Source organism: Molossus molossus, unplaced genomic scaffold (genome assembly GCF_014108415.1).
Source record: "Molossus molossus isolate mMolMol1 unplaced genomic scaffold, mMolMol1.p scaffold_m16_p_19, whole genome shotgun sequence".
Lineage (NCBI taxonomy): Eukaryota > Metazoa > Chordata > Mammalia > Chiroptera > Molossidae > Molossus > Molossus molossus.
The window spans coordinates 48,207,114-48,229,953 of record NW_023425354.1 but is presented as its reverse complement, the minus strand read 5'-3'; the positions used below and the strand labels follow the sequence as shown (position 1 = coordinate 48,229,953).

Genomic DNA, 22,840 nt, shown 5'->3' with positions numbered 1-22,840 from the left:
GAGGAAGGGGCAGGGAGGGGTCCCACTGGACAGAGGGACAGGAGGACCCCTTGACCTCCAGGCAGATGGGAGACAGCGGGAGAGGACCTAGAGTCAGGGGAGGGGTGGGTAGGGCAGAGGTTGTGACCCCTGCCAACCAGCTCTAACGATGCTCCTGATGGCTGCTTTTGTGGTTGGAGAATAGGGCTGAGTCTAGGGGGCTGGGCACCTGGGCTTTTTAGGGGAGAAGAGCCTAGGTTGTGGGTACACAGGGAGCCAGGAGACAACAAGCTTGAGTCTTCTGGGCAGCCACACCTCTTCTCCTCAGAGTAAAAGACCCCACATCAGTGGTGCCTTGGGCAGGGATGGTGAAGAAACTCTAACATGTGAACATGCTTTTTTTCTACTTGGTTTCTGACTGTCATTTGCCTTGTTTCGGTGCTTTGGTTTAGCAATAGACACTCAGGTTTTCCCCGCGCGTGAACTTATATTCACATACATCCCCGTTGAATGCACTGGCAACTCCCACTCCTGCCTGGGTTCCTCTCCCTCTCCCCCAGAGGTGGCCCCCTTCCTCAGCCTTCTCACCCCTCCCTAAGCACTGCCCACCTCACCTCTCCAACCCAACCCTCTCCCTACCCTTCCCCTTGGTGTCATGCAATCCAACCCTCAGCTTGAAAACCATTCTAAACAAGTTCTCTGTCCCAATTCATGTTCAGTCATTCTCCAGCCTTCTCGTTAATTTTTGAAGTTTTTTATTCCTTTTTGGTTTTTGTTGTTCAAATTTCCCTTTTACAGTAAAACTATTCAGGTGACAGCCATACCCAGCCACCTCCCCCATGGCAACGGCAACTTCCTGTTCCCTGGATGGAGCAATTAGAAAAATCAGGAAGGAGCTGGGAACTACACCAGAGCGATGACTTGACCTCTGGTGGCTAAAGCAACCATGCTGGCTTGTCATTGGTGCCCAAGGGCAGCTCTGATCTAATGAAACTGAGCTGGGAGGAAACTGAGGCAACACCCAATTGTGTACTAGAGGGCAGGAAGAGGTATAAGCTGGTCACTCTGGAACACTGGCAGTTGCTAAGTGCCACTGTCAGCAGGACCAGTCAGTAGGCCACCATTCCGGTCACTAAGAAAGGAGCTGTGTTGAATCTGAAGAGTAGGGAATGGAGGATGTGATGAACAAGACAGCCATCTGGGTTACTGGGGGACAATACATGGGTTCTTGGGGTAGTCCTGTTGAGTAACAGATTATATTGGACTATGGAAAGGGAAGAAGAACAAGACAAATTGGACCTGCCACCGCAGATGGCAGTCATCTTAGCTGTCTTAAAAGCAGCACAAAGAACAAAGGAAGGGAGATCCTGGGAAGTGCCACTGAACACTAGGAAAATCCTCCTCAGTCCACCCAATCTTCTTACAGTCAGTAAGTTCCAGTTTCCTCCTATAACAGGAAGCTCTTCCTGCTCCCCCTTCTCCACAGAGTAAGAACCATCCACCTCCCTCCCCCCACCCTCCAGACTAAGTCACTTGAGTTCCAGCCAGATGAAGGCACTTCCAGTTCCTGCTGCACTGCTTCTGCCACTTCACCAGGCCACTTCTGTCCAGGCCTGGTCACTTCTTGTCTGGAGCAGGTCACTTCCTGTCCCAAGTGACCCATTCGGCATCAGAACAAGTCCGTATGTGTCCTGACCGGGTCATATCTTGCTATTGGCCACTGGAGAAAACAGGACACTTCTCATGGTAGCTGTCGTAACCAACCACCCCAAATGGCTGGAGTAAGTATGTAAAGGCCTGGGGCAGGGCAGAAAAGGAGGCCCTGCTGCCCATGCCCTGAGCTGGAGTGGAGTGCCAGAGCCTTCCCCATGAGGCCCCCACTTTTGGCAGACTGAGGGGAGTGGTCGATAAGAGCTGAGAAGAGTGAGCTGAGGGGGAAACAACTTCAATGCCCCCACCCAGGAGATGGAAGAGGCACAGGATAAGAAGCCAATAGGGTGAAAGGAGATGTAGGGAGGAGGATGCTAGGGAAGAGAAACAGATCTAGAGACAGAAGAGAGAAAGAGAATGAGAGAGAGAAAGAATGAGAGGAGAGGAGAGGAGAGAAGAGAAGAGAAGAGAAGAGAAGAGAAGAGAAGAGAAGAGAAGAGAAGAGAAGAGAAGAGAAGAGAAGAGAAGAGAAGAGAAGAGAAGAATCTGTGAGAGGCAGAAAGAAAGAGGTGCCAAGCAAAAGACAGACTGTTCCCACCCCTAGCTCTCAGTAGGTAAAGGGGGCAAGGACCCCTGGGTCATGGTCAGAAGAGGTGGCTGAGTCTCTGCCTCCTCCCCAAGGAAACAGGACCTGGGAAGACACTAAGAGGGGCACACATGGCCAATCATAGGACAGGAAGTGGTTCAGTGAAAATCTTAAGGAATCCTACAAGTAGAGAAGAGGACAACAGCCAGGAGGAACAAAGAAGCTGGTGGGGCAAAGGGGGCCAAGGAGATGCTAGAGGTGTCCCTCCAACCATGAATTACACGGAGGAGCACCACAAGAAGGGCTGGATCCAAGAGAGCCAGGTGAGAGGAACCCTCATACCTTGTAGTAGATGTTTGGAGGACTCTGCGGGGGGCCATCCTGCACGATGTACACAGGATGCCCATAATCACCACTCACCTTCTCATAGTGGGGACAGAAGGGGGGATCTGCAGCCCCACTGCCCCGAAGAGCTATTCCTAGTTCCCCAGGCTCAGCCTCCCTAGGTCCCATCCCACCTCCACCCCCCAGGCCCAGAGACCCTCCTCTCCCAAAGGAGCCAGGACCAGGGTGGCGACTCTCCGAAGGCTTGGCCCGCCGTCTCCGCCAACACATGGCACCCCCAGCCCCTGCCACGCCCAGCAAGAGCAGCGCCAGCCCCCCTGCTGCCCCAGCCACTGCAGGCATGCTGGGAGGGGGCAGGGGGCCTTCAGCACCCCGGGAGGTTGCATTGCTGGTGGGGTCACCTGGCAGGGAAGGGGTGAAGGAGGAAAGAGGGGGAGGGGCTGAAGGAGCCACCTGGGCATCTGGCAGCCAGTCTTGGGGGTCCCCATGGGCTTCCCCAGCAGTACCCAAGCCCCTTGGGGACCACACCTCCCCTACCCCCCTCCAAGCCCAGCTCAGAATCCAGGTGTGTCCAGCCCTTCAGCTCTGTGCCAAAGAGTCCTCCCCACTTCTCTGACAGCACTGATTGAAGCGCTGACTTGGCTAATTACTTCTAATTGAGTCTTTTCCTCATTTGGCTTCCATTCCCCTCCCACCCTCTCATCCTCTCTTCTCCTCTTTCCCCCCAAAAAAACTATAAGAGGGAGGGAGAGGGTGAAGGCAAGACAGCTGGGATCCAAGAGCAGAGAAGGCTGGGGAAGGGAGGAGGCTGGACTTCTGGTTCCTACCTGGCACGTTCTCCTTCCCAGGCTCCAGGCTGTGGGCTGCCCCTCGGTCTTTTTCCATGGGTATTTCAGACACAGGCTTTCGGGGGGCAGCCCCTCCTCGGGGACCTAGAGATTGGGAAGATCCAAGAGAAAGGGGCTGAGACAGCAGCCCCCTGACCATGATGGTACTGCCCCAACCTCCCTCAGCTTCTAGGAGGTGCCCCAGCCCCACTCACTTTGTCCCACTCGGAGAAGAACCTTCATGCCTCTGGTAAGGCACACGCCTCCCTGCAAGCTCTCCAGGCCTTCCCGGGTCCCATCTGATGTGGCTGGGAGATAAGAGCCACAGGGAGAAGTTGGCACTCTAGAGTCTAGCCTCAATTCTGTCTCCATGCCCGGGCCCCAACACCATCCGAGGACATAAGGGGCCTCTCTTGTCTCTAGTGGTCCCCTCCCTCATCTGCCCTCCATCCCAGGGGCACCTCCCCACTCAACCCTGCCCTATGCCCAGCAGTACCAATTATGTAGTAATCATGGTGCGAGCGGAACTCATGGCCCCAGAGGTTAGGGCTATACTCCTGGAACTTGATGGTGAAGCGGAGATCCAGGTCTGGCCGGTCACAAGTGAGAAGGAGGTTTGGGGCAGGGGGTGCCTCACAGCGTCGGCCCTGGGCACCCCCTACCAGATACAGCTTGTAGAACTCATAATTAGGAGAGGAGTGGGGGCCGGGAGGCCGGGCCCGGGGACAAAGCAGGTCTAGCCGGTCCCCAATCTGAGGGTAGAGCACATAACCACCCTCTGCCTGGAACCTATGGGGAGGAGGTTGAGGTGGACAAGGGGGAGAGGTATCAGAGGTCTGGCCCCCTGAGCTTCACCTCCCTCATCCCACGTCCCTGCAGGTCAGCCTTTGTCTGAGAAGAAAGTCTGTTCTGAGCAGGCACTAAGGACTCTGTAAGCTCATGTTGGAAGCAGCAGGAAGCCAGGCTCAGAGGTCTCCTGCCCCTTGGTGTGCCCAAATGCACTCTTCAGCCTGCCCTCACCACATGCACACTGCCATCTCTCCCTTCATCACCAGCTCCGTTGCCATGGCAACAGGATGCCAGTTACCAAGGAGCTGGCCTCTCTGAAACCACACAGCCCACCCCTCCCAGGTGATTTCACTATTTCATGGCAGTCAACCATGGGGGCAGAGCCTCCCCTCCCCCAGGCCACCACCGGATTTCAGGGCAAACATAGTCAAGGGGGAAAAGGAGGGTGATCCAGACCTGTGCCCCAAGTTAACTAGGCAATGTGACAGGAGGCAAATGCCTGGTCGGGAAATGGACCTAAATGGGTCTAGTGGGAACCAGGGTCTGGGGGCCAACTGCCCACATTTCCCTGCTCAACACCTCTCCTCCTCCAGGTCTAAAACTTCCTAGGGCAAGTGCCCCATTGCTACGGAAATGAAGGAGTTGACTTTTCTAACCACAGTCAACACAGGCCCACATCTCTCTGCTCAGGCATCCACTGGACCAGCACAGCCACTACTTGCCGGACTGTAGCCCTTCCCTGTACGTTAGTGGCCGACAGGGTCTCAGAACTGGATCCCAGGGGACTACTGCTGCTCTGTATCTTCCCAGACTCTCAAATGACCCTCTCTCCCACCCAACATCCCAAAAAGCCTCCAGAACACCCAATTCCCCTTTCTCAATTCTATTAGAATAAGCCTAACGTCCTCAAGCTGTACCAGATAAACTGCAGCTGGGAGTTGGCATGTAGGAGACTGAGTAAAGAAAAGACAGTGAGAGCCCTGGCCGGGTTAACTCAGTTGGTTAGCGCGTCATCCTAATACACCAAGGTTCTGGTTTCGATCCCCAGTCAGGGCACATATAAAAAGCAACCATTGAATGTATAAAATAAGTAGAACAACAAACTGATCTCTCTCCCTTCCTCTCTCTCTCTCTCTCTCTCTCTCTCAAATCAATTTTAAAAGAGAAGGAGAGAGAGAGAAGAGAAAAAACAGTTGAGATTATACCCAGAGACACGGGAGGGAGACCAAAACAAGAAAGTGTGAGGGAGGCTATGAAGCAAAGAGAAGAAAGGCAATTATCCTAGTTCTCCTTTAATGAGCATATATATTCCAACACCTTACCTCTGATCCTCATAAAAGCTTTAAGGACTGAGAACACAAACTCAGAAAGGTTAAGTAATGTGCCCAAGGCCACACAGCTCAAAGCACTGAGCTAGGATTAAAACTTTAGGATTTGACGAGCTCTGTAGTCTACCCACTTTTCATGACTTCTTGCAGCCTCCCCAGGACTTTTCAAAACACAGAAGTCTTTTTGCTAATGGGAATGAAATGAAAATGAAATCTTCATGGAGGCAAGGGACCCAGATGACCTCCCAAGGGTTCTCTACTACAGTGTGGCTTGAAGTTTCATCTGACCCCTGGCCTTTTTTCAGAGCAAAGCAAGCATGCCTTGGAACAGAAATCTAATGGAAGAGTTAGCAAAAATGGGGAGGAAGCAATGGAGTCCTTGGGCAAGAGGGCAAAAGAAACCACTTTATGAGGCTCCAGGCTTCTTCCAGAAGGAAGTCCCCAAGCCAGAAATGCAGGAATATCATCTGGTTGGGAAATTGTTCCACCAAAGGCTGATTGACCCTCTGGCTGTGGGTAAGAGTTGGGAGACAGACTATGTGAAGAGAGTTAAGAAGCCTTGGGGGAGTTGTCCCCAAACTGAGCCCCCTTCCCTCCCATCTCCACTAGAGTCCCTTCTGGGGAGGGAGGCACCCTGCCTTTCCCTTCAACGCTTCAGCAGCACCTACTCAGCTGCTCTCCTGAGAGCTGACACTAACCAGGCTCCCTCCAAGCCCAGCCCCCCACACCATGCAAGTCTCCCACAAACCCACATAACCACTCCACTGCCCTCCCAGCTCCCCAAGGAACTTTCGGATCCTTGCCCTTTGGGGTCCTTCAAACTCCCAACACCTGGATATCACCACCCACATCCAGCTGTGTGTGTGACCCAGGAATCTGGCTCCCAAGATCACCTCTGTCTAGTCTCACCCATCAGCTCTCAGAAGAGCACCGGCACCCTCCCTCCAGCCTCCTCCCGGCTCAGAGAACTCAGCCCCCTAAGTCCCCAAAGCTTCCACATTCCCTGCTGGGAGGGTGTAGTGTCTCCCCAGCCCGGGTCGCTCACCTCTTATTCGCCGAATTCCAGTAGACAGGCTCCAGGCTGAGCCCAGACACCAGCCCCCAAAAACCGAGCAGCAGCAGGGCCCCAACTCGCACGCCCCCCGGCCTAGAATGGGGGGCCCCCATGACCCCACCAAGGCCTGGGGGGCGGGGCACCAACTCCCCCTAAGTCGCTCACCCCCTGGGGTGACTGCCTTAGCTGTCCTGGCTATTCTGCCCCGACCTCCTGGGCGGCTGATACCCCCACGCCCACGCGGACCCGCTTCCTGCTCTGCCCGCGCCCCGCTCTGGAGCGCTCAGCCCTCAAGAGCCCTTCCAGGGGCGGTCTGCAGGCTCCCTACGCCCCAGCCCAGGCTCCAGCACCCCGGGATTGGAGAGTGGGCCTAAGTCGGGGAGTGGGGGAGCCAGGCACCCGGCGGTGGTGGCATGGGGCGTCGGACAAGGGGACGAGGAAGGGGGCGCCGAGCCGGAGCCCCAGCCTCGCCGGGATTGAGGGCAGCGGGCTAAGGGAGGAAACCAGTCCCGAGCCCGGGAGGGGGAGTTAAAGAGAGGCGGGGAGGGGGAGAGGATGGCTGAGGGAAAAACCGGAGCTGGAGCTCCAGGCGGAGCGGGCGGCGATCCCGCAGCCCACGCCCCCAGACCTCCCTAGTCCAGCGCACCTCCCGCCGCCTCGCCCGGCCACTCCGCCTGCTCCCCGCGCGGTCTCTCACGCCCCCTTTGTCTTTGCCACTCCCGTCTCTGGCTTAGTTTCTGCCCGTCTCCCCTCAGGCCCTCGCATCGCCCGAGCGCTTGGATCTTCGTCTCAGATCCAGAAAGGCTCTCGCCTTCTCCACCCCGGGAACACAGCCCCTTTTGCTCCCGCAGCCTCCGCCTCCCGCATCCCAAAACAACGCCACTGCTCCCGGGAGGTCTGCAGAGAATAATGATAACCTTGAAGGCTTCCACTTTACCAAGTGGGCTGTGATCGACACGACCACCTGTGTGAGGAGCGAGGGTCGGAGCTAAAGGATCCCCATTGTAGTGAAGAAACTGAGGCTCAGGAAGGTCCCGGGACTTGCCCAAGGTCATAGGGTGTCTAGAATAAAGCCAGAAACCAAACCCAGGTTGATGAACTTCCACTCCAGGGGTCCCTTTTGTCACAGCCTCCTGTACCCTTTACTGTTATCTCGGGATTGGGTGAAAAGCAAGAGATTGGGGGTAAACTTGCGCCCTTCTTGGATAGTCATGGGGAGAAATGGGGCTGGGAGAGGGAAGGGAGTACCTACAACCCCAAACCCACATTCAGCTGGAAGGGCTGTTTCCAATTATCCTGGGGGAAGGGAGGGGTGTTGCCTGTTTGGGTGTAAGAACCCTAGCTTTCAGCACCTCTGGGCAGAGGTGACATTCCTCTCCCCTTTCGAGCTGTCACAGGCTTCCAGTCCCTTTCTTTGATTCTGAGGTCCAAAATCAAATCCCCTGCTGACAGTATCTCTCCAGAGCTCCTCTTCTCAGTGTTTGGCAAGGTGTGTGTGTGGAGGGGGCACTGCTTGAAATAACTTTTTCCCCTATCCCCAAAGACAGCAGGTAAATGGAGAAACACCAGTGACAACTGCTGAATGAAAAATTCTCGCCCTTGTCCTGCACAGAATGTGAATGTCGTGTCTTTAAGTATCTTTACTATTTTCTTCTTTTTTTTCATCCTCACCCGAGGACATTTTCCCATTTTTTGTTCAGATAGAGTGGGAGGGAAGGAGGGAGGAAGAGAGAGAGAGAGAGAGAGAGAGAGAGAGAAACATTGACGTGAAAGATACACATTGAGTGGCTGCCAGGGTACTACCCATCCAGGGCTGGGGACCAACTGCAACCAAGATACGTGTTCCTAGCGGAACCGAAACCAGGTCTCTGGACCACTGGCCAACGCTCTAACCACTGAACCAAACCAGCCAGGGCACACCTTTACTGTTTTCATGTATGTCCTTGACTCTGGCTACTCAGTCATTGGGGGAGTCCAAGGGAGAGGAGGGGTGTGCTTCTGTTCCCCTTCCCCGAGAGCTGAGTAATGGTCCCTCTGCTGCTGGATGAGGGTAAATCGTGTTGAGCAAGAGAGCGGGTGTCTTGTCTGTCACTGTCTGCAGTCTCACATAGTCACGCCCAGCAGTGACATACAGCTCCTGCAGTCACTCCTGCTCAGCCACGCTCACTGTGACCCCTGCCACCACACTTTGGGAGTGAGATTTCAAACAGGTTCCCCCCTCTTCAGTTTACCAAGTTGCCTAGCAACCAACCAGTCATTCGCATGAAGCCCCACCCCCACTCACTTGACTTCACACCAAGCTCAATAGTCCCATTGGCTCCTACCTACTCCCACCTCTCAACCCTGATTTCAGGAACAATATGCCAGTCCCCACTGCTGCTGGACTAGGGAGACCACTAACAGCCCTCCCAGCGACCCTCTCCATCATTTGCCTCTCCAAACAAACACAAAGACTCTGGTATTGTATAAAACCTTTTTATATAAACTAACCCCACCTCCTTTTGTCCCTCCCTATCCCTCTTCACCCTCCTGGGCGGCAGGGATACTGGTGTCTGGGCTCCCTCCACACCACCAGAGCTGAAGCTGACATTCAAGGTGGACGTGGCGCATGGAGAGCAGGGGAAGGTCCACCTCCTGCTCCCCCTCATCCCCACTCTCGGTGGGCTCTGGAAACACACGCTGACCAGAGGCAGTGGCCAGCAGAGGCAGGCTAGGGTGCAGGCTGCAGGGAGAAACAGGCAGGGTCTGTCAACACCCTGAGATGCTTGCTCCCTCAGCAATTTACCCTCCTCCCCAACCCCAGTCCCAAGATCTGTGGAATTAACTGATGACCTCACTCCATTGGTGCAGTCCTTCTGGGGCAAAAAACTCAGCACTGGCTCTGGTTTCCTCTCATGTCCATCCCCGTGGGTGTCCCACACGGAGACAGCCCCACTAGTGCTGCCGCTCACTAGGAACTGCCCAGTCCTGGGGAAGAGAGCAGAGGCTTGCTGGCATGCGGTCATTGTCCTGGGGCAGGAACTCCTCACACCCAGGGGCTCAGATCTGGGCCACAGCTGGGCATCCCTGGGGGCACTGGGGCCCTGGGCAGGAAGGACACAAGGTCACTCACGGGTCCAGATCAAAGTAGATGCGTTGATTGGTGGTCACCTCACGACTCAGGGACCACAGTGGATAACCTGGCTGCCGGAGATCCCAGCACAGAAGCTCAGCATCCTGAAGACAGAACAGGGGCCTGGAGTCCACTCCTCTCTACCCCGATCCCCCACCCGCCACCTCCACCCCAGACATCCTTGCATCCCTCCAGGTTTACAGGCACTCCTTTAGCTTGTGTTGACTTTTTTCCTCATGTCTATCCCCCAAAATATCAGATTACATCCCAACTCCTGCCTACTACCCTCTGGGATCTCAGGACATGACTCCTACCTTGCGGGCTCCCGAGAAGAAGCGGTTGCCATCGGGGTGAAAGCAGAGGTGGGTGATGCCCCCTTGGTGCCCTCCCAGCAAGGCAAGAGGGGAGCCATCATCCCAGGCATACAGACCCAGGGAACAGCCATAGGAGCCACAGGCATAGAGGGGCTGGGCTGGGCTGAAGGCTATGCAGGAGATGATGCCACTCTGGCCCTGCTTTTTTGCTAGAGAGGGAAGGAACAAAGTGGGGAATGGCCCAACAGCACCTGACATTAACCCAGCTAATCAGAGGCACACCTGTCTCCTGTCCCAGGGCCCATGTGCCAGGACTCAGCATCTCCCCACCTCATTTGTCACAAGCAGAATGAGACCTCTGATACTCCTCAGATCCTTCTATCCCCGAAAAGGCCTAAATGCCCAAGACCTACTTCTTCCCTCTCAAATCCATTTTTCCTAGAAGGAATGGAAAGCTGAAGGCTTATAGGAAAATAGAATCAGCTTCACCTCCAATTTCCTAGAGATACTAAGATTTTGGAGACCAACAGGTACTGGGCTCGGAGTGAACAAGTTTCATCCCCTCCCTGAGTCTGTTTTCTCCTCTTCCTACTAGGCACTACCTGCCTCCCAGGGCTGTACGAAGGAGGACGTGACCCTCACACACATGTGGTCCACGGACTCACACAGGCCCCTCTGCACACGGCAGTCCCTTTTCCTCATTCCTCTTAGAACAGATGCTTACCAAACGTGGCTCGGACCTCACAGTCACGGCCGGGCCGGGCCGTGGAAAAGACACGCACAGTCCGGTTGAAGCCACAGAAGAGCTGGGAGCCATCCGGGGAGAAGCAGAGTGAGTGGGCTGCCGTCAGCTCATCCTGGGAGGAGGAAAGGGCTGAAAACAATGCCTAGTAAAGCCAGTCAGCTATCATCGAGGAAGCAAAGCTGGGCCAGGATGAGCCTGAGGCTGGGCGGGAGGTCCCTACCAGGTGGTTGTAGGCGCGAAAGGAAGCCCGGAGCTCTCCAGTGAATGCATCCCAGATGTGAATCGGGTTCTCCCGGCTGCTGCTGGCCACACTGAGAACAACAAGGACACTGAGGCCCCAGGGCTGTCAAAGGAAGGGGAGGAAGCCAACTGACCAGTCCTCTCAGCTCCCATCTGAAGAGCACATCAAGCTTTCCTCCTCCCAAAATCCCTAGGCAGCCCTTGACTCTCTCTCAGTAGAGGGTCTTCTTGAAACTGTTGGGGGGAGTATCAGAAGCAAAGGACATCACTTACTAGGAGGTGTCTGGCTGGGCAGAAGACATCAGAGAATACCAGCAGTAATCATAAATGGTGTCACCTTCCACCATCCGAAGGACAGGGACCTGGACACAGATGGAATGTGCAGGTCACTGGTAGGGGAAGGAGGCAGTCTCCAGCAGTTTTATGGCAGAGGGAGACCATCTGTTATCATTTAACCAAGCAGGAGAAGGCAGACAGGGTCAATATGAAGAAAAGAATCTTGATCTCAACATTCAAAGGTCAGCTCATACTTTAATGTCAGATTTGGGCTACCAAGTCATACATATTAATTCTTTTGCTTTTTAAACACTCAGAGAGAGACAAAATAAATAATATCCCAACCCACCCAGCCGGTGTGGCTCAGTGGTTGAATATCAACCCATTCACCAAGAGGTCGCCGGTTCAATTCCCGGTCAGGGCACATACGCAAGTTGTGGGCCAAATCCACAGTGGGAGGCATGCAGGAGGTGGCCAACTGATGTTCTCTCTCGTCAATGTTTCTATCTCTCTCTCCCTCTCCTTTCCTCTCTCTCTAAAAATCAATAAAAGGGAAAAAAAAAACTTTTTAATAATAATAATATCCCAACCCAGAGACAAAGAACCAACTAATGATACACATATTTACTAGGCATCTACTAGGTGCCATTTGAGCCTTTAAAAAAAATAATAAATCACACAGTTCTAATATGAAAAGTTTGTTTTTTTTAAATCCTGTGACTCCTCCACTCAGCTTAAGAAATAAAATATGGCCCAGCCGGTGTGGCTCAGTGGTTGAGTGTCGACCCATGCACCAAGAGGTTGCCGGTTCAATTCTTGATCAGGGCACATGCCCAAGATGTCAGCCCGATTCTCAGTAGGGGGTATGCAGGAGGCAACCAATCAATGTTCTCTCTCATTGATGTTTCTTTCTCTCTCTCCTTCCCCCTTCCTCTCTCTCTCAAATCAATAGCAAAAAAAATATTTAAAAAAAAGAAATAGCCCTGGCTGGTTTGGCTCAGCGGTTAGAGTGTTGGCCTATGGACCAGAGAGTACCGGGTTCAATTACCACTAAGGACACGTACCTCAGTTGCGGTTTGTCCCCAGCACTGGTTTGGGTCATGAGGGTGGCAGCCAGTCGATGTCTCTCTCACATCAATGTTTCTCTCTCTCTCTCCCTCCCACTCTGTCTGAAGATAAATGTAAAAAAAAATCCTGCCCTGGCCGGTTTGGCTCAGCAGTTAGAGTGTCAGCCCACAGACCAGAGAGTCCTGGGTTCGGTTCCCGCTGGGGGCGCATGCCTCGGTTGCAGTTTGTCCCCAGCCCCGGTTGGGGTTCTGTGGGTGGTGGCCGCTCGATGTGTCTCTCTCACATCGATGTTTCTCTCCCTCTCTCTCTCCTGCTCTGTCTGAAGATAAATACAAAAAAAAAAAAAAAAATCCTTGGGTGAGGAAAAAAGAAAAAGAAAGAAAGAAAGAAATAGCCCAGCCAGTGTGGCTCAGTGGATTAAGCATTGTCCCATGGACTGAGAGATCCTGGTTTGATTTCCGGACAGGGCACATGCCCAGGTTTTAGGCTTGATCCCCAGTAGGGGGCATACAGGAGGCAGCCAATCCATGTTTCTCTCTTACATCAATGTTTCTATTTCTCTCTCCCTTCCCCTCTCTCTAAAAAAAAACAATAAAAATAAATAAATAAAATATACAGTACAATAAAACTTCTTCCCAATGAAACCTTCCCTCAGAGATAAACCCTATCCTGAATTTACCATTCTCATTTATTCCTTTAGGAATATATCTATACAAAGAAAAAACAATGTACAGCACTGTCTTGCATGCCTTTAAACTTACTATTAATGGTATCACAATGCATGCATCTGTTTGTGATTGTGAGATTTAACCATGGTGACACATTTAACTCTAATTCATGCATTTTCACTGCTGTAGAGTACTCCACTCATCTATCCTTTTCTGTCAACAGTCACTGATGTCTTTCCCTTTTTTAGATAGTGTGCTTTTCTGGTGCACATGTGGGAGGGTTTCTCTGTAGTTTCTGCTAAAGAGGAAAAGCATTGGGCTCTATGGTTTGCCAACTCTGCTAGATAATGTCACAATTTTTCCAAAGGGCTCATCCCAATTCACTTCCACCAACAACATGAGAGTGCCTGTTGCTCTGCATCCTGCTGGTATTGCCAGACTTAAATTTTTCTCAATTTGAAGGCTGTGAAATGGTATAAGTTTGCGTTTCCTTCATTACTATTGAGGTTAGATATTTATCAACGGTTTGTTTGTTTGTTTGTTTGTTTTGAGACATTTATCTAGGTTTATTAGCACCTTAAGTACACCTTTTCATAATTTTTGTTCATTTTTCTACTTGGGTTTTGTCTTTTTCTTACTGACGTGAAGGAAATCTTTAAATCATCTGGATACCGGAACTTTGTCAGTTACTTATTTGCCGAACCTTGGGTGATGTCATCCAGCCATGACTTCAGTTTCTACTTCTCTACTCTGAATCCATATATTCATATTTCCTGGTGGAAAGCTCCACTTGGACATCCCACAGGTACCTCAAGCTCGATTTGTCTTTAAGGAACCAGCACCTGCCACCTTCAAGCCTGCTGTTCCTCCTGGGTGCCACAGCCAATTTTCAAGCCTGAAATCTAAGCACCAGCCTTGCCGATGAGCACTACTACTGCTGCTCTTCACTCCTTTTCCACTCCTGGTCCAACCCACCATATCTTGCCGATTCCACCTTCTAGTATTCTCTTGAATCTGTTCACCCTCCTTCATTCCACACGAAGCCACTGCTTTATTGCTAGCATTTCTGCAAAATTCTACATGTTCTCCAGGCCTCCCTGCACCCCACACTTCAATCTACCGATCCATTCTCATTCTCCACACTACAGCCACATTGAGGTCCTAGAGACCTTATTAAATTGGAATTCTGTACAGTGTCACCTTCTTAAAATGTTTCAGTGACTCCACATAACCCTCAGTATAAAACCCAATCTCTTTATAAAGCTTTCCCTTATCAGGTGTCTACACCCTCCCCACCTCTCATGGTTTATCTCTCTCTACTCACTCCTTTATAACCTCTAGATCCTACCATTATGGCTCTCAGTTCTCAGAGAGTCAAACTCACCATATTCTCAACCTATAGGCTTTCATACATACTAGTGTCTAAGACCGTAATATTCTCTTTCACCTCCCCCACCAACTTCTCCTGGTTAAATCCTAATCATCCTTCAGGTCTCTTAGATGCTTCTTCCACTGGGAAGCTTTCCCTAAACCTTCAAGCTGAGCAAGGTGCCTGTTCCATGTTCCTACAGCCCTCTGGATTCCTCACTCTGTATCGTTATCTATCTGAGAAGGCAGGAACCATGTCTGTCTTGCTCACCAGTTTCCCCAACACCTAGTATTTTATTTTTATTTATTTAATTTTTTTGTGGTACGTGCCCCTAGCAGGAACTGAACCCGGAATTCTCTGGTCCGCAGATCGACGCTCAACTGCTGAGCCAAACTGGCCAGGGCTAATATTTTAAATAATGTTTTGTTTTTTAATCCCCACCCAAGGGCATGCTTATTGATTTTAGACAGAGAGGGAGAAAGAGAAACATCAATGTGAGACAGAAACATCAAATGGTTGCCTGCCATACGTGCCCTGATCAGAGATTAAACCTGCAACCTAAGCATGTGCCCTAACTAGGAATCGAACCTGCAACCTTTTGGTATATGGGACGATGCTCCAACCAACTGAGCCACACTGGTCAGGGCCTGAAACTCTTCTTTCAGGATAACTGCACCACAGTTACCTTGCCCTGAGACGCCAATGGTTTCTGTTCCAGGAACCAGGGCATGGAGTGCTTTATATTATGCACTGAGAACTCAAATGTCTGTAGCCTTTGATCTTACAGAGCTGCGTGTTGGATAAGCAGGCAGGACCATTCACAGAGCGGAGCATCCTTCTTCTTTAAGGAAGCCACCAAGAGTTTCTTTAATTCTCACCCCTCCTTCCCCAGTACACACCTCAAAGACAGGAGGTGGGTGAGTGTCAACTGTGCTCCGTGCTGTGATTTCTAAATCTTTTCACTTCTCCAAATGCTGGCTTCTCTGTAGTTCTTGCCATCAGTCTAGCTCCCCACTTTTTGTCACCCTCCCTCATTCATTGAGACTTTATCCCCTGGTCCATACTCCTGTTATTCTTGGTGACCTTCATTTCCACTGGGACTTTGAACTTGCTATTCTCTCTGCCCACTGTCTTCTTCCCCAAAATATCAGCTTGGTTCACTCTCCTTTCTTTCAGGTCTCTGCTCAAATGTCATCTAAATAGTGAGGTCAGGCCCTGGCCAGTTTGGCTCAGCGGTTAGAGCGTCGGCCTGCGGTCTGGAGAGACCCGGGTTCGGTTCCCGCTAAGGGCATGTACCTTGGTTGCAGTTTGTCCCCGGCCCTGGTTGGTCGTGCGGGTGGCAGCCACTCGATGTGTCCCTTTCACATCGATGTTTCCCTCTCTCTCTCTTCCTCTCTCTCCCTCCCACTCTGTCTGTACAAAAAATGGAAAAATGTCCTCGGGTGAGGATAAAAAAAAATAAATAAATAAATAAATAAATAAATAGTGAGGTCAGCCCTAGTTTGGTTGGAGCATCATCCCCTAAACCGAAAGGTTACAGGTTCGATTCCCAGTCAGGGCACATATGTAGGTTGTGGGTTCTATCCACAGTCAGGGCACTTACAGGTTACTCTTCACATTGATGTTTCTCTCTCTCTCTTTCTCCCTTTCTCTCTAAAATCAATAAAAATATATCCTTGCATCCTGGCTCATGTGGCTCAGTTGGTTGGTCATTGTCCCATGCACCAAAAGGTTGCTGGTTCAATTCTCAGTCAGGGCACATGCCCAGGTTGTGGGCTCGATGGCCGATCAATGTTACACTCTCACATTGATGTTTCTTTCTCTCTCCCTCTCCCTTTCTCTCTCTTTACCTGTTGGGCTTTTTTTTTTTTTATCCTCACCCAAGGACATTTTTCCATTTTTTGTTCAGGTAGAATGGGAGGGAGAGAGAGAAACATCGACATGAAAGGGACACACCGAGTGGCTGCCACCCGCATGACCAACCAGGGCCGGGGACAAACTGCAACCGAGGTACATGCCCTTAGCGGGAACCAAACCCGGGTCTCTCTGGACCACAGGCTGATGCTCTAACCGCTGAGCCAAACCGGCCAGGGCCCTTTCTCTCTCTTTAAAAAAAATATTTAAATATATGTAAATACCCTCAGGTGAGAATTAAAAAAGAAAAAAAACCTGGACACTATCCTTGATTGCTTCTTTCCCTGCACCTCCACATTCAATTGACCTCCAAGTCCTACAAAATATACTTCAAATCCATCCATATACCTCCATCTCTCTTGATACCACCCTAGCCTAAGTACACACACACACATATATATATATTTTTGTTATTATTTTTTTTATCCTCACCCGAGGACATTTTTCCATTTTTTGTTCAGATAGAGTGGGAAGGAGAGAGAGTAAGAGACAGAGAGAGAGAAACATCGACGTGAAAGGAACACATCGAGTGGCTGCCTCCCGCAGGGCCCAACCAGAGCCAGGGACAAACTGCAATCGAGGTACAAGCCCTTAGCAGGAACTGAACCCGGGTCTCTCTGGACCGCAGTCTGATGCGCTAATGCAGGCTGACGCTCTAACCGTTGAACCAAACCAGCCCGGGCTGTTGTTATTATTTTTTTAACTGCCTATTCCCCAAACTAGAATATAAGTTTCATAAGGACAGGGACTTTTGCCTGTTTTTGTTGGACTAATCCCCAGCATCTAAAACAGAGCCTGGCACATAGAATGAATAGAAAAAAAATAATGTTGAATGATTGAATCAGTGAAAGAATGATGCATCTCTCCTGGAAAAAAAAAATGATGCATCCATCCAACAGCTTGGCCTTTCCCATTCCTTAACCTCCTTAGCACCCACAGCCAAGGCTTTCACTCCACAGCAGCCACTCACCATAACTGAGTCTAAGGCCTTGTCACCGCCAGTCTCTGACTACCATTTCCTACCTATTCAGTTCACTTGCTCTGCCATTTCTGCAACAACAATCAGCTTCATGAAAAATATATTTAGCCCAACCAATGTGGCTCAGTGGTTGAGCATCCACCCATGTACCAAGAGGTAGCCAGTTCGGTTCCCAGTCAGGGCACATGCTCAGGTTGTGGGCCTGATCCCCAGTGGGGGGCATGCAGGAGACGGCCAATTGATGTTCTCTCTCATCAGTTTCTCTCTCTCTCTCTCTAAATATCAATAAAGAAAAAAATATATGTGTGTGTGTGTGTGTGTGTGTGTGTATTTACGACCCATTTCCTTACCCACTTCACATTCTAGTCAACCATTACATGTATACTCCTGCAGACAATCAAGACATCCTTGTCTTTCTCCGCTGACAACCCCCAACAGACAATTCTCCATGTTTGCACTCAATATCAGTGACTACTAGTTCTTATTGAATATGTAGTACATGCCAGGCACTCTGTGAGGTGGGTGTTGTTATTACTATCATCCTCATTTTTTCTTTTTGTTAATCCTCATCTGAGGATATTTTCCATTGACTTTTTTTTAAGATAGAATGGAAGAGAGAAAGGGAGAAAGAGAGAGAGAAAAACATCAATGTGAGAGACACACACCGACTGGTCGCCTTCCGCATGACCTGCAACCCAGGTAAGTGCCTGGGTTGAACCTGTGCGGAATTGAACCCGTGACCATTCGGTCCATAGGCCGACACTCTAACCACTGAGCAAAACCAGCCAGGGCTATCATCTTCATTTTACAAACACAGAAACTATGGTGAATTAACTTGCTGGGGAAAGATGCATAATCACATTAATTGGTCCCACTTGAAATGGATGGCCACAAATTTCTAGAGGGCACTGAGCAAAGACTAGCAATTCTACCACATTCCTTGGTGATTGTGATCTTTGGCTTTCCAGGACTGATCCTTTACACCTCTGCTCTCTCCTCAGAGACCCTCCTTCCTTCAGCTGATAACCTCCCTTTATGCTTCACTGAGAAGCCAACAGACAGAGACACCGAAATCTTCAAACCACCAAACAGGTGCCTCTAAACACTTCTGCCTTTCTTTCTACAGCAAGGAAGGATTCTGCACCAAAGTCCTCCAATGTGCTCTGCGGCCTGCCTTCACCCAGCTACTCAATGATTTTGTTAACCCTTCTCTCTTCTAGAGCATCAACTCCTACCTCCTGGAGTTATTCCTGACAACACAGAGCCCCCCTCCCATTAACCATTCTTTGAACTCACATTCCCTCTGGTCACCATTCCATTTCTCATTCTCCTGTCACGAGAAAACTCTTCCAAGGAATTGTCTATAGTTCCTCTTCCACCCATTCTAATCGGCTTCTGTCTCCATCACTTTTCTGAAAGTGCTCGTCAAGATCATTAATGTCTTCATGGGTTATTCTCTAAATTTGCCTCACTCTCAACAGCATAGACATGACTCTGCCTCCACTTTTGTAATTTCTCCTGTGCTTCCACCTCCATGTGCTGAACGCTCAGGGCTCTGCTTGAGTCTTTTCCTTCTCCATCTACACTCTCTCGAGACTGAATCCATTCTTTTTTTTTTCTTTATTGATACTAGAGAGAGAGAGAGAGAGAAAGGGAGAGGGAGAGAGAGATAGAAACATTGATAAGAGAGAACATCAATTAGCCACCTCCTGCATGCCCCTCACTGGGGATCAGGCCCACCACCTTGGCATGTGCCCTGACCAGAATCGAACTAGTAACCTCTTGGTGCATGGGTCAATGATCAACCACTGAGCCACACCGGCCAGGAGACTGAATCCATTTTTACGACACAAAATACATGCTCTCCCACTTCTCAAAGTATATTTCCAGCCCCAATTTCTCCCGTTAGTTTTACATTTCACTTTTTTTCTTAATTCCTCACCCAAGGATATTTTTCTATTTATCATTAGATAGAGAGGAAGGAAGGGAGAGAGGGAAAGAGAGAAACACACAAAGAGAGAAACATCGATGTGATAGAGATACATCAACTGGTTGCCTCCCGCACGACCAGACCAGGGCCAGGGATAAACCGCAACTGAGGTACATGCCCTTGACCAAAATCGAACCCGAAACCCATTGGTCCACGGGCTGACACTCTAACTGCTGAGCCAAACCAGCCAGGGCACATTTCACATTTAATGTACCTAAAAACTCGACTTGTCCCAACACCTTTTCATATCCCTGTTTCCTCCTCTGAGTAAATTATACCACCGTCCACCTGGCTGCAAAACCCTGGACACCACCCTTGATTGCTTCCTTCCCTGCACCTCTACATCCGATTGACCTCTAAATCCTACAAAATATACTTCAAATCCTTCCACATATCCCCGTTTCTCCTGATACCTAGCCCAAGCTACCATCATTTCTTGCCTGAACCATGAAAAATACATTCTAATGAGTCTCCCTGATTTCACTGTTGCCCACCCACAATTCATTCTCTAAACTTCAGCCATTGTTTGACTCCTGTTTTAAAACTCTCCCACGGCTTCCCCAATAAAGTCCAAAGGCCTTACTCACAAGATCTGACACAATGTGGCTACTAGCCATCTCTCTACAACCAGCATACTTTCCCCTCACTGGCCTCAGTCTAGGCACATTGGTCTTTTTTTCTGTTCCTTGAACACACAAAGCTCTTTCCCAGCTCTTGGTCTTTGGAAGACCATTGCCTCTCCTCAGAATATTCTTTCTACAGCTCTTCACATGACTGATCGCATAATCCTTCAGGTCTCAGCTTAAATGTCTCCTTTTCAGCCTGGCCAGTGTGGCTCCATGGACTGAGCATCATCAGCCCATGGACTAAGAGGTCCTGGTTTGATTCCTGGTCAGGATATATGCCTGAGTTTCAGGCTCCATCCCCAGTAGAGGGTGTGCAGGAGGCAGCTGATTGATGTTTCTCCCTCACACGGAGTTTCTATTTCTCTCTCTCTTCCTCTCTCTAAAAAATAAAAAATTAAAAAAAAAAAACATATTTTAAAAATATTTGAAAGGTCTCCTTTTCAGAGGGCCCCTCCCTGACCATTTAATCTAACTAGTATCCTCTTGTTAGTCTTTTCTCACTGTTTATTTCCTTCATAGCATTTATTATAGTTTATAACGAACTTGATTATTTATTGGTTTGCATGTTTGTTGTCTATCTCCCAAACAAGAAAGCAAACCAGCTCATCTGTCTCATTCACCACTTTACCCAGCACCAAACAGTAACTAACATATTGGTAATCATTCAATAAACATCTGTACAGAGGCTCTCCCTCTCAGGAGCACACCCACTCCTTTCTTCCCTCTCTGGCTGCATCTCTTAAACTCTAGGGGTCCCCACAAGACTTGCAATTAGGGGAGCAATGGGCAGTGGTAGCTCTTCCCAGGCAAACCCCTGAACCTGTCTCTGAGATCCCTTTTCTCTGACTTTCCAGTGAGCCAAAGCAGCCTCTCCTAGACTCTCTCCTATTGCTTCTATCCTAAGCCTTTCCTTGTTTCACTGTCCCCAGCTTTAATAAATATACTACCAAAATTAAAATAATCTGTAAGTCAATTAAGAAGTGTCACAAGAAATACACTACCTTTTTATGGAAAACACATATTACTGACTAAAAAAGTGACAAACATCTCTTTAAATGACTTTACACCCTGGCCTTACAGCATCCTCCCAATGCCAAGGCTGCGGGTTCAATCCCCGGTCAGGGTACATACAATAATTAACCAATGAATGCATAAATAAATGGAACACTAAATCAATGTTTCTCTTTCTCTCCCTCTCTCTAAAATCAATTTAAATAAATAAATAAATAAATAACTTCAGAATTGAGTGTAGAAAATGCTACCTATGGAAATTCATGATGAAGAAAATGTTCAGTGTCCTATAAAGGAGCTGATTTAGCCCTTACCCTTACCATTTCTGCATATTCCAGCTGCTCCCCTCCCTTGTACAGTTCTGGGGGCAGGTTATAAATCCGCAGGATGTTATCAGCACTATTGGTCAAGATGCAGGAACCATCAGGAGCCCTAGGAGTAGGCAAGAATTAGAAAGCTAGACAGACCTACATTTTCCAAGTGTAGGGTTAGGGCTGAGTCTATCTCTAGGGGAAATAAACCCCTCAAGACTTTGTGGGAAGTAAAGACACAATCCTAGTTGAAAATAAAGTTCAGTCCAAGAGGGATCCTTCTCCTAGATAAATACGGTATTTTAAGGTGAAAATCCTGGTGTATTTATCTCCCTGCCCCATTTTCCTTACCACTTACAGCCTTTCAAGAAGTTCTCAGGCTGGGTGCTGAACTCTGACCAGGAACCACTGAGAAACTGAGGTAGCTGGGAGAAGCTGTAGCTCCAAGTGCTGGAAGGAAGATGGGGGACAACAAACCTGAGTCGCCAAAGAGGAAATAGGCCTGGAGAATTGGGGCTGAGGACTGGAGGACAAGGTATATCTCACACTTCTGTACATCTCACACTTTAATTCTCCTTGGATTCCCTGTGTCAATGGCCATCGCCACTTACGTGGATCCCTCATCCTCAGGAGCGGGTTCCTCAGACACACCTTCCACGGCTTCTCCAGGCCCCGATTCTGGCCTGTTCATTTCCTCTGCAAGAAGGCTCGCATTTCCAGAAAGTTCTTGCTCCTTGATTCGAGGGCTCAACTCACTAGGAGTGCTAAACTCCGATTCCAAGGAAGTGGAGAGAGAAGCTGGCTCCCCCTCCTCCAGCTCCTGGGACACAGCTGAGCCAGCCATGGGATCTGGGGACACGCGGGGCGGATCATCCCCTTCAGATAGCAGAGGCATCAGTTCTGGATCCGTATTTTTATCCATCGGAGAAGCCTGAAGCGAGAGACGGGCTGAAACTGGGGCCTGGTCTGTAGACAGGCCGTAGGGAGCTAACGGTGGTGCCTCCGACGTCTTCATACTGCAGAGGAAGCGCGGCAGGCATTGGCCTCGGCCCGGCAACCCTCTTCCCACTGGCTACCAGCTAGCTGCCTGGCCCGCACAGCGCCGGAAACAGCTTCACAGTTCTTAACGATCCGGAAAGCCAACTACAGAAACCCACCTGTGCCTCCTTTCTTCCTCCGGGAGGGGGCAGGAGACCCCGGGAAAGCGAAAGTGACGGCGGAGATGCCGATGTTGAAAACACCGGGGACCTTTGGCGGGTCGGTCTCTGCGCGCTACTTGCTCTCGCGGGATTTGGGCCCACCTTTCGATTGGACCCCCGCATCTCGGATCAGATTTCAGGGACGACCCCTGTGAGAGGCAGGTCAAGGACGTAACAGTCACGGTTTACCGTTCCCATCAGGCCGTAGGACTTTTAGTGGCTACCGGGAGTTGTAATCTGAAAGTTTCTGCCTGGGCGAGATGTATCTGAGCTCCCGCGGTCGTTCTTTAAGCACCTAGTTCCTACCTCACCTGCAGAGGGCGCTAACGCCATGTCTGATTTTACTGGGCTTGAACTTTTGCGCCACATTCGCCAAGTTCCTCAGACTTGTCTCTTAATTCATCCAATAAATATTTATTATTGAGCCCTGAGTTGCTTCCCAGTGCTGTACTAGGCACTG

At 50.1% G+C, this 22,840-nt stretch overlaps 2 protein-coding genes across 3 annotated transcripts; both read right to left on the bottom strand.

The window, feature by feature from the left end:
* Positions 1-2,239: 2,239 nt before the first annotated feature.
* Positions 2,240-6,671, bottom strand: EFNB3 (ephrin B3). The gene is made up of 5 exons (XM_036269042.1): positions 6,550-6,671; positions 3,884-4,176; positions 3,603-3,695; positions 3,388-3,492; positions 2,240-2,961 (listed from the first exon to the last, which is right to left on the bottom strand). The coding sequence occupies exons 1-5, from the start codon at positions 6,669-6,671 to the stop codon at positions 2,552-2,554; spliced, it is 1,023 nt and encodes a 340-aa protein (XP_036124935.1). The 3' UTR covers positions 2,240-2,551.
* Positions 6,672-9,054: 2,383 nt separating this feature from the next.
* On the bottom strand, positions 9,055-22,622 carry WRAP53 (WD repeat containing antisense to TP53). 2 transcript variants are annotated; one of them, XM_036269929.1, is made up of 11 exons: positions 22,339-22,622; positions 21,793-22,112; positions 21,533-21,631; positions 21,191-21,302; positions 11,243-11,331; positions 10,950-11,040; positions 10,709-10,841; positions 9,985-10,193; positions 9,671-9,774; positions 9,391-9,525; positions 9,055-9,280 (listed from the first exon to the last, which is right to left on the bottom strand). In XM_036269929.1, the coding sequence occupies exons 1-11, from the start codon at positions 22,501-22,503 to the stop codon at positions 9,070-9,072; spliced, it is 1,668 nt and encodes a 555-aa protein (XP_036125822.1). In that variant the 5' UTR covers positions 22,504-22,622; the 3' UTR covers positions 9,055-9,069. The 2 variants fall into 2 exon arrangements, with proteins under 2 accessions (XP_036125822.1, XP_036125823.1); XM_036269930.1 differs by having other exon boundaries at positions 9,150-9,280; positions 9,396-9,525.
* Positions 22,623-22,840: the final 218 nt, after the last annotated feature.

Bases quoted from the DNA above. Each gene is read 5' to 3' on its own strand.
- EFNB3 (XM_036269042.1), bottom strand. From the start codon at position 6,671: ATGGGGGCCCCCCATTCTAGGCCGGGGGGCGTGCGAGTTGGGGCCCTG. The intron at 4,177-6,549 runs GTGAGCGACCCG...TCCTCCCCATAG, and splicing joins TGGAATTCGGCGAATAAGAG to GTTCCAGGCAGAGGGTGGTT. The intron at 2,962-3,387 runs GTAGGAACCAGA...CTTCCCTGCCAG, and splicing joins TGGGAAGGAGAACGTGCCAG to GTGACCCCACCAGCAATGCA.
- WRAP53 (XM_036269929.1), bottom strand. From the start codon at position 22,503: ATGCGGGGGTCCAATCGAAAGGTGGGCCCAAATCCCGCGAGAGCAAGT. The intron at 22,113-22,338 runs GTGGGTTTCTGT...CTCTCGCTTCAG, and splicing joins GAGGAAGAAAGGAGGCACAG to GCTTCTCCGATGGATAAAAA. The intron at 9,281-9,390 runs GTCATCAGTTAA...TTCTCCCTGCAG, and splicing joins GACTGCACCAATGGAGTGAG to CCTGCACCCTAGCCTGCCTC.